This window comes from Cyrtonyx montezumae, unplaced genomic scaffold (assembly GCF_038088225.1).
Source record: "Cyrtonyx montezumae isolate F1298 unplaced genomic scaffold, pur_monq_1.0 scaffold_4, whole genome shotgun sequence".
Classification (NCBI taxonomy): domain Eukaryota; kingdom Metazoa; phylum Chordata; class Aves; order Galliformes; family Odontophoridae; genus Cyrtonyx; species Cyrtonyx montezumae.
Genome location: NW_027072045.1, coordinates 17,579,104 through 17,592,432, shown reverse-complemented (window position 1 = coordinate 17,592,432; position 13,329 = coordinate 17,579,104). Strand labels below are relative to the sequence as shown.

The 13,329-nt window shown below is 36.0% G+C and overlaps 1 protein-coding gene across 3 annotated transcripts in view; it reads right to left on the bottom strand.

Annotated features, from left to right (window-relative positions):
* The window catches only part of CPEB3 (cytoplasmic polyadenylation element binding protein 3), a 77,054-nt gene that overhangs the window by 46,765 nt on the left and 16,960 nt on the right, over positions 1 to 13,329 (bottom strand). For 2 of the 3 annotated variants that reach the window (XM_065746730.1, XM_065746729.1), the window contains exon 3: positions 6,659 to 6,818. In XM_065746730.1, the coding sequence (XP_065602802.1) occupies positions 6,659 to 6,818 (160 nt within the window). The remainder of the gene's footprint in view (positions 1 to 6,658; positions 6,819 to 13,329) is intronic. The other variant, XM_065746731.1, reaches the window with a different exon arrangement.

Sequence of the window (13,329 nt, the reverse complement as noted above, 5' to 3'; positions counted from 1 at the left end):
AAGCTTGCTATACAGCTATCAGTAGTAAAACTTGCTGATACTATCTTCCTACCACTGACTGTCACACACATAGCATCAGAAGAGATATCTGTAAAATAAAACAATGTATACACAACAATGAAATGCACTCTTCCTAAGTGAAAAACACTAAGGTCAGCGGTGCAAACAAACACTGTTAGTTTGAAAACATCTATTGAACATGAAAGGAAACCTGACTTTACCTATGAGGAACAGACAAGGACAAGTACACATATACACCCATTCTACCCATAGCTCAAGAAGTGCACTCAAAAATTGGAATTCTTACTGAGCATCCTACTGGGAATAAAACCAACCACCTTACAAACAGCAGTCTATATTAAAACATATAAAATACTCAAAAAAGTAGAGAAGTGGAGAAATAAACGAAAGAGGAGAAATGTTTTATGAGAAATGTTTTATATTCTCAAAGTACAACATAAAAATGGAATTAAAGGGAAGAAAAATAAATGTATATCTGTATCACCAGTTCTATTAACAAACTAAAGGGGACAACATCCTCAGTCCTGCCCAAACCAGATTCAGCAGGTCAATGACAAGGACGTGCTGGATTCCAGCAGCAAATAAAGACGCATGGTTAGATTATGGAATCACTGAAGTAAGCACTAAGAAATATGTAGCCTTTAATAGTCATATTCTGTCCTGAAACAAAGATTAAAGAGGATTTTCTTGAATAAGCAGTGATTAAAAGCCAAAAGAAACACAGTATGTTTCCTTTAAAAGGATTAGCTTAGGTGGCCTAATTTTACACGTAAATAGATGTGCAAACATCTGTCTGCTAATTCTGGCTTTCATGTTCATTGACAGAAAGGTGCTCGATGAGCATCAAGAATTTAAGAAAGGCTATTACACTGCACTTTTTCTATATAAAAAAAAAAGTGTTGCAAAAAGCTCTGACTGAATGGCACCACTTCCAGGACTGAGATGACAACATCTGTTCTATTTGCATGACCTTTGTGTTCAGCTGCTAACTGCAAACACAAATATGATCATTCACCTTCACTTTTCTCAGGTCATGTGGCAAACTTACTGCTTTGCTTAAAGAAAGCTTATAAATAATTAGAGCAGAACAAGATCTGTTGGCATGCACTCCAGTTAACTGAAGATTGAGATGGAAAAGTAAATGCCCATTCTATATGTATAACGGTATTCTCTAGCTCGCACATACTCTTAAAATACTGTTTTCAAATTCATTAACAATAATATCACTGAGTTAAAGGTAAGCAGAAATATCAAATTTTACTTCGCTTTCATATTACCTGGTATTCTTTTTAGAATGATTAACAGGTAGCAACTTCAGTTTTCTCTTGTGCAAATGTATGGCTACCATTAAATGCTGACAATCAAGATGAAGTGTTTCAGCATAGATGCTACCTCTGCCTCTGAACTACAGTATATTTGCATATACAACATCAAACAATCACAGAAGAACAAATGCTACAATAGCCAGGAAGCTGTCCGTGCTAACGAAACAATATCACATAACTAGCATGTATTTTATTATACATCCTTCTGCAATTTGATATTCAGTAAAAATAGTTTCAATAAAGCCTGCTATGGAAATTCTGCTTGTACATGTGTTCTCTCCAAATACTCATACTTGAAGATATCTCACATTGTTACTTAATAAAACCCTCCAAATTTTTGCTTACTTGGAGATCTGCACATTGAAAAATCTGTCCCATTGAAAAGGAAAAAAAGACAGATATTACAGTTATTCCACCATATCCGTAAACATTAAAAAGAAATGCTTCTTACAGCTGTGATGTCCCTCCTCAATTTCATATTTTGATTCAGCTTCACGATCTGTGGGAGCACACGTGCATAACATATGAACTAACACAGATGAAATATTTTAATTATTTAAAAATGGAACAAAGGCAGCTGCTAGTTACTACTGATCAAAATATATTTAATAGACCAGAATGTCTGTGTTGCAATGCAGTAGTCTGACACAGATAAACATATTGCAACAGTGACATATTACACCATAGGAGACACTTTGATGTAAGAAAGAAGTGTTTTAGCCACTATTAAGTAGCAACTTCTTATATTCTGATAATTCCTTTTTGCTCTACAGTATTAGGTAGAAGCAGGATATATATACCAACAGGTTATGTATTATTGCAAATACGTTGTTCCTTCGTAAAAAATAAAAGCCTCTCCTCTGTGTTTCCATAGAGTATGACATATTTTATTGATAGCTCAGAAAAACAAATAAGCAGCTCAGAAAAAACATCTCACAATACTGCTCACTTCTGCCATATAGGCTGGGTCATGACTGACACAAAGCCAGATGTCCTTGGTCATATGCAGTAATGTATCTTTAACAGAGGAACCTTATCTGTCCTTTTGCTGTACTTTTTATCTCATTTTCCCTTCATTTTTGCAATAAGAAAAGGATTTTTCAAGTGTAGATGGAAAGAGAAAATAAGAAGTTGAATACTGTTCTGACAGCAGGGAAAGCAGGTAAGGAAGTCTACCTGAGTGTCTTGGGAGAGGAAGAAAATGCAACTTCTTTTTAGAGAGTTTGCAGTCTTTACACAGCTCCCAGACTATGAGAGGACCCTAGAGCAGCGTACTCCTGTGTGGCAGGAAAAGCTAGGGGGTGAGGGTAGAAGAATCAGTTTCAGACAGAAAAACAGCAAGAGCTGATGCTGGAAACCTGCCAAGACTGGGCTCAAGATAAATTGCAACATAGAAGGATAAGCTGTTAATTTATCTAAGTCCAGAAACCTCTAAATTAGATATCAAATCTCTCTTACAGAATGAAACACCCAAAGAGAACTAAGTGATCCTAGCTGGAGAGGACCAAGCAAGCCTGCCAATCAGATTGAATTTGTACTCTGTCAAGTAATTCAATATTGTGAGGCCAAGGATCACTTCATTTCTGCTGCACTAAAATCCTTCAGTATTTCTCTTATTCCACAGTTGAAACAACACTAAAAAAAAGCCACCAAATCACATGCCCTCATATGCCAAGTGCATCTTGCTTTGAGAAAAATGACCTGCTTCAGTGACCTTGAAATAAACTGTTGACTTTAATGTCCTACATTAAAAAAATCTGAGCATATACACCTTAAATTCAACAAAGCTTCCACTACTATAAATAAGAGGACAGACTTCCTTTCACACTCCTGAACTTCTCCCTTACCTGTGCTGAACAAAGTGGAGCACGCAGTACTGTACTGATCTGCCCAGAAATAACAAGAGATGAGAACAACCTCAGTCTGCTCTTCAGCCCTGTTAACTCTCCCATCAGCATTCTGATCAAAAGCCCTTATTATGTAACAATTGTTTTTCGGTTCATGTGTCTGTTACGGTGCTGGGAAGGGAGGGTGAGGGCACATTTGCGAAGAGGGGCTGTGATCTAAGCAATGCTTAAAACTTCAGCTAAATCACAGGCAATATTCTGCTTATTAATAAATACTATAGAGAATACTTTTATAAATAGATATTTGTTGACAGCAGCAGACTGGAATGATCCTGAAATAGCTGCACTGACTTTTTAACATGCACTGAAGGTTCTAAGACTGCATAGCTTTTGCTAGAATGAAACCTTCCAATGTTTTCCAAGGCAGAGGCTTTTGCTATTTATCATCTCATCTCTTCCATTTAAAAACTTTAAGAGTAAATATTAAAACTAATAAGGACAACTGACTTTTAAGCCCTGTTAGCTAAAATTGATGAGAAAACAAAGCTCATTTACCAAAATATGAACAATTAAAGAATTCATCTGAGAGAAGGATCTCTAATTATTTCCCAGTTTGTTTTAAACTGTTTGTGGTTCTGTTTTTTGTTTTTGTTTTTTTGTGACTGCTTTGCATTCTACACACAAAAAAAACACTGTGAAACCTACGAAAGGACACAGTCACAGATCTTATAGGAAGGGAAGATTTCAACGGAAAAACACAATTTATTATGAAAGACAAAAGGCAAAGCAAAGAAGAATTAGCTCTGAGAGCTGATTACTAAGATTCCAGAGGTAGCGGTTTTAATTTAGCGAAGAATCATCCACATAGTAATGCCTATGAGGAACTGAAAATTCAAGCTTAATTACATAAACAGAATATTCAGAAAGCTTAGAGGTGAAAACAAACAAAAATGGGGTAATGGGTGGTGAAATGAGCAAATGCAAGCAAAGTTGATCTCTTACTTTCTCAAACTAAAATGTGCTGATAATGTTAAGTGGGAGAGCCAGAGGAGAGTGGGATATATAAGAATAAAGCCAAGGTGAAGTGAAATTTGAGGGAGGCACAGAGAAGGGAGGTTGAAAACACTGTCTGTGGAGAAGGAGAAATTTGGAAATACAGGGGAAGAGTCAAGGAAGAGTCAACCAATTTTTACTGAAAAGGCAGCAATGAAAATTCAGTAGGAGAATAAACCAAGGAATAGATCAAAGTCTGCAGGTTTATTTGTTTTTGCTTTTTGTGTCTAAACAAAAAGGAATCAGTTAAAGTAGTACTGCAGAGCTACTTAACACAGGGGAAGAAAACACTTCTGGGAGAGTAGAATGACCACGTCCTGAAACAGCCACTCTTACAATATTGCCAATTGTGCTGCACAGTGTGAGAACTGGAGCAGAGGGAAGTGCATGCAAGGTCAAGCCGAGGCTGGAGGTTAGCAAAGTTATTCCTGTACTTGGAGGGAGGAAGAAAAGAAAGCAAGGGTAAGAATTAACTACATCAATGGAAAAACAACAGCTGGGCAGAGATGGAATCACAGATCTAATAGTAAACAAGAATTCTCCAGAAGTTACTGGCCTGGAAGAGCACTAAGTAACAAGGCAAGAAAGGCTGAGCAGGTGAATATGTCAGGAAGCTGAATATGTCAGGAAGACATTCAGTAAGTGACAGAAACCCTTCATAGAGGAAAGGTAAAAGTCCTATTGGCAAATAGAACAGTTCAACTAAAGCTTTACAATTAATATTCAAGTCCTTTGTTTTATGCTTTTTGTTTTTGGTGGGAAAACTGTTCCTATTGCTTTCAAGTACCTCATGAAACTGAACAGCCTCCTGTACAAGTCAACACCTCACAGAGGTGAAAACATGATCTATTTATTTATTTGTAAAACGATTATTTTCTTGGAAAGAAAGAAGATGCTTAATAAAGCCAAGAATCTCATGTTATCTCATGCACTGAAGCATCAACAAAACACCAACACTTACAAGAACTATCTCAGCTTTGTGGTAGATTGAGTCAACAAGGCTGGATATTTGTACCCAACATTGTTATTTTATTGTCTAATATTCTTATCTAGAAATGTTTTTAAAACTGCTGTTAAGGGACAACAATAAAGTATAAAATCATAGAAGAGCAGCCTGGCATGAAGTCTTTTTTCTAGAGTAATACAATTTCTAATAGATTTTTTCATTGTCAGGATCATACAGAAATTCAGCCTTTAAAAAAGTGAGTTTCAATGTATATATTTAAATATATATTAAATTTAAAAAACACAGTGTTTAGCTAGAGTATAATCAAACTAATAGCATACAAATCTATTTCATAGTAATGTTGTTGCTGAGAACAACTCAATCTCATTTTAAAACGTACCTGGAAAATACCAATTGTGGAATGTGTATACAGCAGATATCTCAACCTTTTCTTTTTTTTTTAAATACGTTTCAAATTAACACTTATGTTTGAGGAATACAATCAGAATAGAGATGTGACTATTTCATGCCATTTTAGACAGCTCAGTAATAGTTAAAGACAGAAGTATAAAGGCCATAGCACAGAATAATTGAGGAAAGCACAGGTTAAAAGAGCTGAGACTACATAACTGAGTTTGGAATGGTTGAAGTAATTGTTACATCAGAAGAGTATGTATATGCATGTGAAAAGTTATATTAAATTTCTTCTCTATCAGTTCCAGCATCTTAAAGTTTGGGAATTGTTTCTAGCTCAATACACCCTAGCACATAGCTTACTATTAGCTTCAGCCTTCAAAGGAAGGAAATTTGCAGCTTGTGATCAAGAATGTACACCTGTTTTGAAACGTAACCAATGAGAGATGAAGACAACTGTGACAGACAATTAGGATTCACTGAAATGCTTCTACAACCTTTCACTATTCTATATCAGCTAAACACTAGAAATAATTTCATCTCCACTGCTGCACCTGGTAGAGCAAATACAGTTCAGTAGCATAAATAATCAACATTTCTTAATGCTTAACAATGCCTAACACTTATTGGCACCTTCTAGTGTTCTGAAATCCAAACCAAGATACCTTTTTTAAAATCATCCTTAAATAATATTAGAGAGTAAGCTTGATACAGCGGCATTTTCAGATCCCTGTATATTAGTTGATGATCTGTAAACAACAGTGATATTAACATAATTGGACTCCGGTTGCACTACTCATCTTGTGAATTGAACAGTGCGATTTGGTGTGCACAAAGTTTCAGAAATGACAGTTTTTAGATAATATTATGATTGTGCACTTATACCAAGTGAGCACACATTTCTCCTCATCTTCCTACAATAATTACCCTAAGATGGGAAACAGAAATATTACATAGCTGACAGCTCATTAATTAGCAAAGTTTATAGCAATACTGAAAAGCTGATATTTGTTTAAAAACCAAGCAAGCACGGACATATGAATATTCCTAACCTGTAAAATGATTCCTCCACATTATATCAGCGAAACTCATTGGTGGGCCACTGGGAGGGTAGTGTTTACCTTTCAGAGGCTCATGATCAGTCCTTATCATATCCATTAAGGAATTTTCCAAAGAGTGCAAGTTAAAAGTGTCATAGGGCCTATTCCGGTCCTAGAAGGGAATAAAAAATAAAAAATAAAAAAGAGGAAAGACTGTTACAGACTAATCATTTTCTAACACAGGCTCATTTCTTATTTTAGAGACTTCCAAATGCAGTTCTACTTTTTTTCTTGATACATTCTTTTTATATTACAAAGGAAATTTATAAAGATAAGCCTCTACAGCTGTTAAAATTATACACTTTATTTTTAACTATTGCTTTCAACAGCATAGATTGAGTAGTTTTGCAATATTTCTGAAAATACAAACATGAAAAATAGTTAACTGCAAATATTAATATTTAAGTAAGTTAGAAATACAGATATGTTAATGTATCTACTGGAGAAGTGAAATTATTTCAGAGTTCAGAGAAATCTGTTTTTCAGCTTTGTCACCTGCCCTCTGTCACAGTGCTTCCATAACACAGACCAGAAGCAAGCAATCCTCAACAAACCAGCAGGCATATCTGTCCCAGAAAGTACAAAGATATTGTTCAAATATCTAACACAAATCTCACTGGTTTAAATAGAGTGCACTAGAAACAAGTCAAAACAAAATACAAGATAGGATATGCCACACTTTCAGAATAGGTTACTGAAAAACTCGAGTTTGTATTGTTTTTTTTTGTTGTTTTGCTGCAGTTCATCTGTTTTCACATAATTAAATAAAAGAATAAAAAAACTACAATGGTTCTGTAAAAATAACCACTTTCAAAGTTCATGAAAAATTTTGTGGAGGTTTACTGATCTCTGGTTCACTGATGTCTGGAGTGCTGAATGCAGTGGGACAGCATAACAAAATGGCCTATCCTCCCATTGTAGTCAGATCGTTTTTAGAAAACATTAGTTTTCTTAATTTCATCACTACCACTTAAAAAGGCAAACCAGAAGTATGTAAAAGATTGCAGATAATTTACAGCATTTTTAGTTCACAATGTTGTGCTAAAATTAAAAAAGTCTATTGTGCAGACTGAAACCTTCAGTATCATGTTTATACTCCCAAAATTCCCAGAAGAGTGTTTTTCACATGCTGGTTGAAATAAGATAATACTCTTGCTTGGGAAAATAAAAATTAAAATCCTTAGACCAGAAGCAGCAGTGTCCGAAGGCCTTTGACAACTGCTTAGAAAACCAGCTTCTGCATGTTATTTAAAAATGAACTTGTTTACCTTCCCAAAAGGATCTATACACGCTTGTGAACACATAGCATAAGAGAGAAAATTTATGCACAGGAAATATAAAAGAGGTCTTGGTCGGGAAAAAGTGTTGTTCTCTTGGATATCTAACAAAATACTTTACTTTGGTATAAGGCAATCCAACATTCGGCAATATACAGTAGGTTAGAAAAATTTGTTTTATATCATATTTGAAAAGGCTATGGTACAGGAAAGATTTGTTAGAATGCAGAACCCTTCTGGCTTTAAAGGGAAATACAAAGCTACCATAAATGTTCAAGGTCAGACTACACCTACTTGGATCAGTTTAATCAAAATTCTTACCTAGACACTTTCCACTGTACAACAAACTAAATCAAGTTAAGGAAAGTCAGGCTTAACCACTTTTTATGAGTATGCTGTGATGTGTACTTAAGTATAATACATGGTCATTACAGATTTCGTAGAGTGGGTGATAAACCAATCAGAGCCAACAATCTAGCTGCTAGGGGCTGCTACCTTATTTCTAAGGACATTTAATTTCACTAGCAACCCAACTGTACTCAGCACATATTGTTTTATACATCCAGTAATTTCTTCCAAGAAGCCTTGTGTTCCTGCACACACAGAAGGGGTGATGTTTCCTTATTTCTCAGCAGGAGTGGCTTCTCTTGGTTTTGTGAATTGGTACCGTTCTGTCTCCCAGCTTTGCCTTTCACATCGTTTCATCAGACTGCCCGTGTGCTGCCAAACAATCCCAACAATGGAAACAATCCACAAAGGCCCCCAGCATCACATGAAAATGCTGCAAAGAGATTCTGGGACTAGGACCGTGACCAGAATATATGAGATTATATCAGAATATATGCTATAGAGTGATAAAACATAATAAAAAATTTGGAAAAGCATTTTGGAAATCCTGCAAGTCTGGAAGATCTGCCAGGGCCTATATGAGACAAATATCTAAACTTAAGACCTAAATCATGAATAAAAGAGATCTTCGACTACAAGGCACTACATTTAGCTAAAAAGCAATCACCAAAAGCTAGCAGAAAATCTAGACCAGCCTGCTAAAATTGGATTGTACTTTCGTTTTGTACAGACAGCAGCTCCTTCCCTGTTAGTTGCCAGTATATATGGTAGCATATTTCAGTTTTTAAAATGCTCTCATTGCAAGAATGGCTTAGTAATAAGAAGAACATCTGAAGAAGATATGGGTCCCAGAACTTCAAATCTCAGTTTGTCTGCTATCTGTAAGTTCATCCATTGAACAGGCTCCCTCAAAGTGTCTATGTTAAGCAAAGTATAAAATTATAAATGCACATGCAGGATCAAACTGTTGAAAGATCACAAAGCAAAACCGAATTGCTGGACTGTTAAATATCTTAAACATTCATTGAAAACATCACAAAATAGTGTCTATAAATTGCCTCTGTTAATTAAAACACAAACAGCAACTCTGACAAAAAATATTTGCAGTACTGCAACACTAAAATAAAATGGAAAAAATATCAAAAATTTGCATTTTACACTCTCCTGCACACGTATTACACTAGTCTTTAACTACACAACCACAGTAATTTTTCAGATGTCTCCAGTCACCATCCAACACATATAAAGAACCTCACCTAGGAATGAATCAGAACTGTGCTTTGAAGGAGTCTGTTTATCTCTAGGACTGATGCCTTGTTGTTTATTGCAGGCTGAGGTGTCATCTGTTTGACAGCAAGTTCCAGGATGGGAAAAGATGTTCTTAAAGGATACTTCAGTTATGAAGCAGAGATCATTTAGCAGTACCTAAAGTTCTCAGGAAGACGTAATTGACGTGCATGTACATCCTATCATTTGACATCAAAAGGAATTTTCCCTTTTGTCATACCCTGTAATATAGTGTGCTCTGTCTTGTTGACTTCTGACTCAGAGCAAAAGCATATAAAGGCAACACATACCCAGACTACTTCAGTCAAAAGAGGGCTTTACTGATGAAGAGGGGAAGGTTAAGGATGGCAAAAGAACACATCACCACATGGATAATGAGTACCTGCGTGACAGGTGTAAACAATCTTTGAATGACAGACCGCATGCATATGCTTACAACTCAGATGCTCTCAAAGAATTTTTTTGTCCAAATTTATCCAAGACACACTTGGAATTCTTAAGATAAACAATAATCATCGTCATTGTTTTACTAGGCACTTCTTACAACACTGCTGCAGTTGCTTTCATTGTGCAATAAGAATGTGCAACCCTAATTTAAAGTCTTCATTGGGCTGTCTAACAAAAACGCATATTTTAACTAACCCTTTGAAACTCCAACGATTATGGATGACAACGCCATGACCAGATCTACAGCTAGTGCCCCACGTGTTTTTAAATGGTCTCTCATAAAGCCTGGTTTCCTTTCAGCTTCAACAGGCAGCTCAAAGTAACCAGAAATAATGAACTAATAAAGGAAAATCAGTATAATCCATGACAGAAACAGAAGACACACGCTTTTGCTCCAGAAACTGAAGCTGCATCTTTTTCCATGGTCTCTGCACTGGGTTGTGGCAGAGAGGATACTTGACATTGGACTGATTGAACTACAGTCACAAAGAGTAAAGTTTTACCCTGAGAAGGCACGTCAGGAATCTGACACACGTTGCCCAAAACTAGCTACCATTCATAGTCAAAATCTTTAAACATTTATTCATGTGTTAAACTCACATCACCATGGTCATCTGCATTTGTGACACAAAATGCACACAGAGCTGTGAGATACAAGCCGTGTGCCTATTTTGCAGCTTGCAAGCAGCAAAACCTCAGGTACCTATAATCTTCCAGTGACATTTCCTTGTATTTATATATTTCAGGTCATCTACTAACTGCACGCCTGCTAAGTTTTCTATATTCTGAACAGTACTTCAGTTCCAGTAATTTATTTCAGTGTTCCACATTTTCCTGCTGCCCTAGATTTAGGCTGCCTGCACCAGCATGGCACAGCCTGACTGCCGAGCAGCAAGATGGCCTCTGCTCATCAAGCTGTTCACTGCTTCTAAGGGAATACCAAATGGCATCTAGGCTCAGAGAAGCCCGAGCAGTTTTTCAGCATGTAGATTAGAAGAAAGAGATGAGATACTGGAGAATGGCTAAAATTCTTACGGCTTAAATAACTTTTCCTATCAGTGCAAATGTCTTCACCATCGTCATTGCTACGTTTTATCCTCCTGTGCCTATGCTTAGCCAAGTTTGGATTTGGCTGTGCAACATTTCTAAGCACTGCCAACTAAAGCTGAAGTCAATGGAAGCACAGCTTTGAATAAATACAGTGTAAAATGCCAGCACTGTCTCAAACTGGGCTCACTCTATTCTAGCACCTGCAGGAGCAGTTATTGCTAAGAACACAAGGAAAACAAGTTTGTCTCACTTCAGCATCTCAATCCAAAAAAAAAAAAAAAAAAGCAGAAAAAAGCCAGCACTATGAAGTTTGGCTTGGGATGTGCTCAATCTGCTACAACAGTGCACATGAGTGACTACATCTAGCAAGCTCTGAACACTTGCTGAGCAATTGCAGGTTCCTAACAGCTTCCTTTGATGCAATCCCACATGCACCTGCCACAGACTTAATATACAGATATACTCTTCAACAGAAGTGAAATGTGAGGAATATGGCCATGCAGCAAGGTAAAATGATCACTTTGCAAAAGAACTGAAAAAACTGTAAATAGCAAGTGTTACTTCCTTTGCAGCTTGGCACTGGAATCTTGCCAATAGCAACATGACTGACAACACAGATGTGGTCAGAACTAGCACAACCAGATATTTCAGTAATATTTTCCTTATACTGGATTTCATAAAAATATTAAGTAAAATGAAACAAATAAAGAGGGATAAAATGTAGGCAGGAGGGGAAAACAGGGTAAGTTTGTGAACGCCCATGGTATAGAACAGCATAATAATGGCAGTGCTAATGGTACTACTTCTTAATGGACTTTTATTTTAATTCCACATTCTTTCTTGAACTTTCCAGTTAATTTTGGATAGTATTAAACTAAACTAAGATTTATTATGTTCTTTCCCTGGAAAAAAAAAAAAATTAATAGTGGAATGTTTTCTTGTGTTATCATTGTTCTTAGAATGCCCACAGAAGAAACACATCACCTTGTCATCTCTTTTTCTCTTTCCCCCACAAACTATAACACATTTTCCTTCCCTACATGTTCAGAAGCTCACTGGGAAAAATGTTAATTTTTTTGCCCTATTTTTTTCTAGCTTTTCCAAGAATACTTTAAGAAAAAGGAGGCTACTTAAAAGAAAACAATATAAAAATATCTAATCATATATAGATCAAGGAAACATGTTTGCCATTTGAGCAATGACATCTTGGACCTCTAGTTAAGAGCATTTAATCATCTTTTCTGTACTATATAACTGTTACAGGTAACATGCATGCAAGAATTCAGATGAAATCCAAAAACCTTGAGAACTTGACCAACTCAAGTAGCTTTTCAGAAAAAGATAAACGTTGTATGCAAATGTACCCCTCTTACAGATGCTAAGCCCTGAAATGTTACAAGGAAACTAAAATCTCGCAGTGTATTGTTGGCAATTTGCATTTCCAAATGAACCAAAAAGCACAGATAGGTAGAAACAGAAAAGGCTTTCTACAGAACCAGAAGAACTAATCCTAGTTATATTCTTCAGTTTAAAACTCACTTTGCATTGCAGTAAAGATGAAATTCTCTTTTTGTACACACTTGAACTACATAGAAAATGTTCAGGCTTTACAACCAAAAGACATGGCAATATGAAAAACAAAATACTCTGACAAGCTACTAAATATTCAGTATTTGCTTTTGAAATATGAGGAAGAATGTAATAGAATTTAACCAGTCTTTTTTAGAGGTGGTGGCGATAGGGCAGGCTGAGTCTGAGCAATTTATATTTTGCAATTATAGAGAACAGAGCAAAATATGGTGCAGCTGGATGCAAATGATCTCTTGTTCTATATTATACTGCTTGTTTCTTCTAGCTACTCAGCAGAGTTTTATTAAGCAATAATCTACTTACTGCGCTGTTTGAACAATAACAATCCTTTGCTGTTCCTCCAACACATATTTTGATGATATGCTAAGTACACTTCTTGCATCATCACTACCTCAAATTCAAAGACAATAAATCATTCAAATACTTAACCATGTAACCTAGTGCTCCAACTAGAAAACTGTTTATTACCAGCAAACAACAATATAATGCACTTAGTTTTCTCCAAACATATCCCTGTCTCCATTAAATAATGGCAAGTGGATAATGTGTTAAAAAAGAAATCCACTAATCAGACATTATTTTAATATCTCATTATGCCATTGTAAGGAGGAGTGATCTGTACAC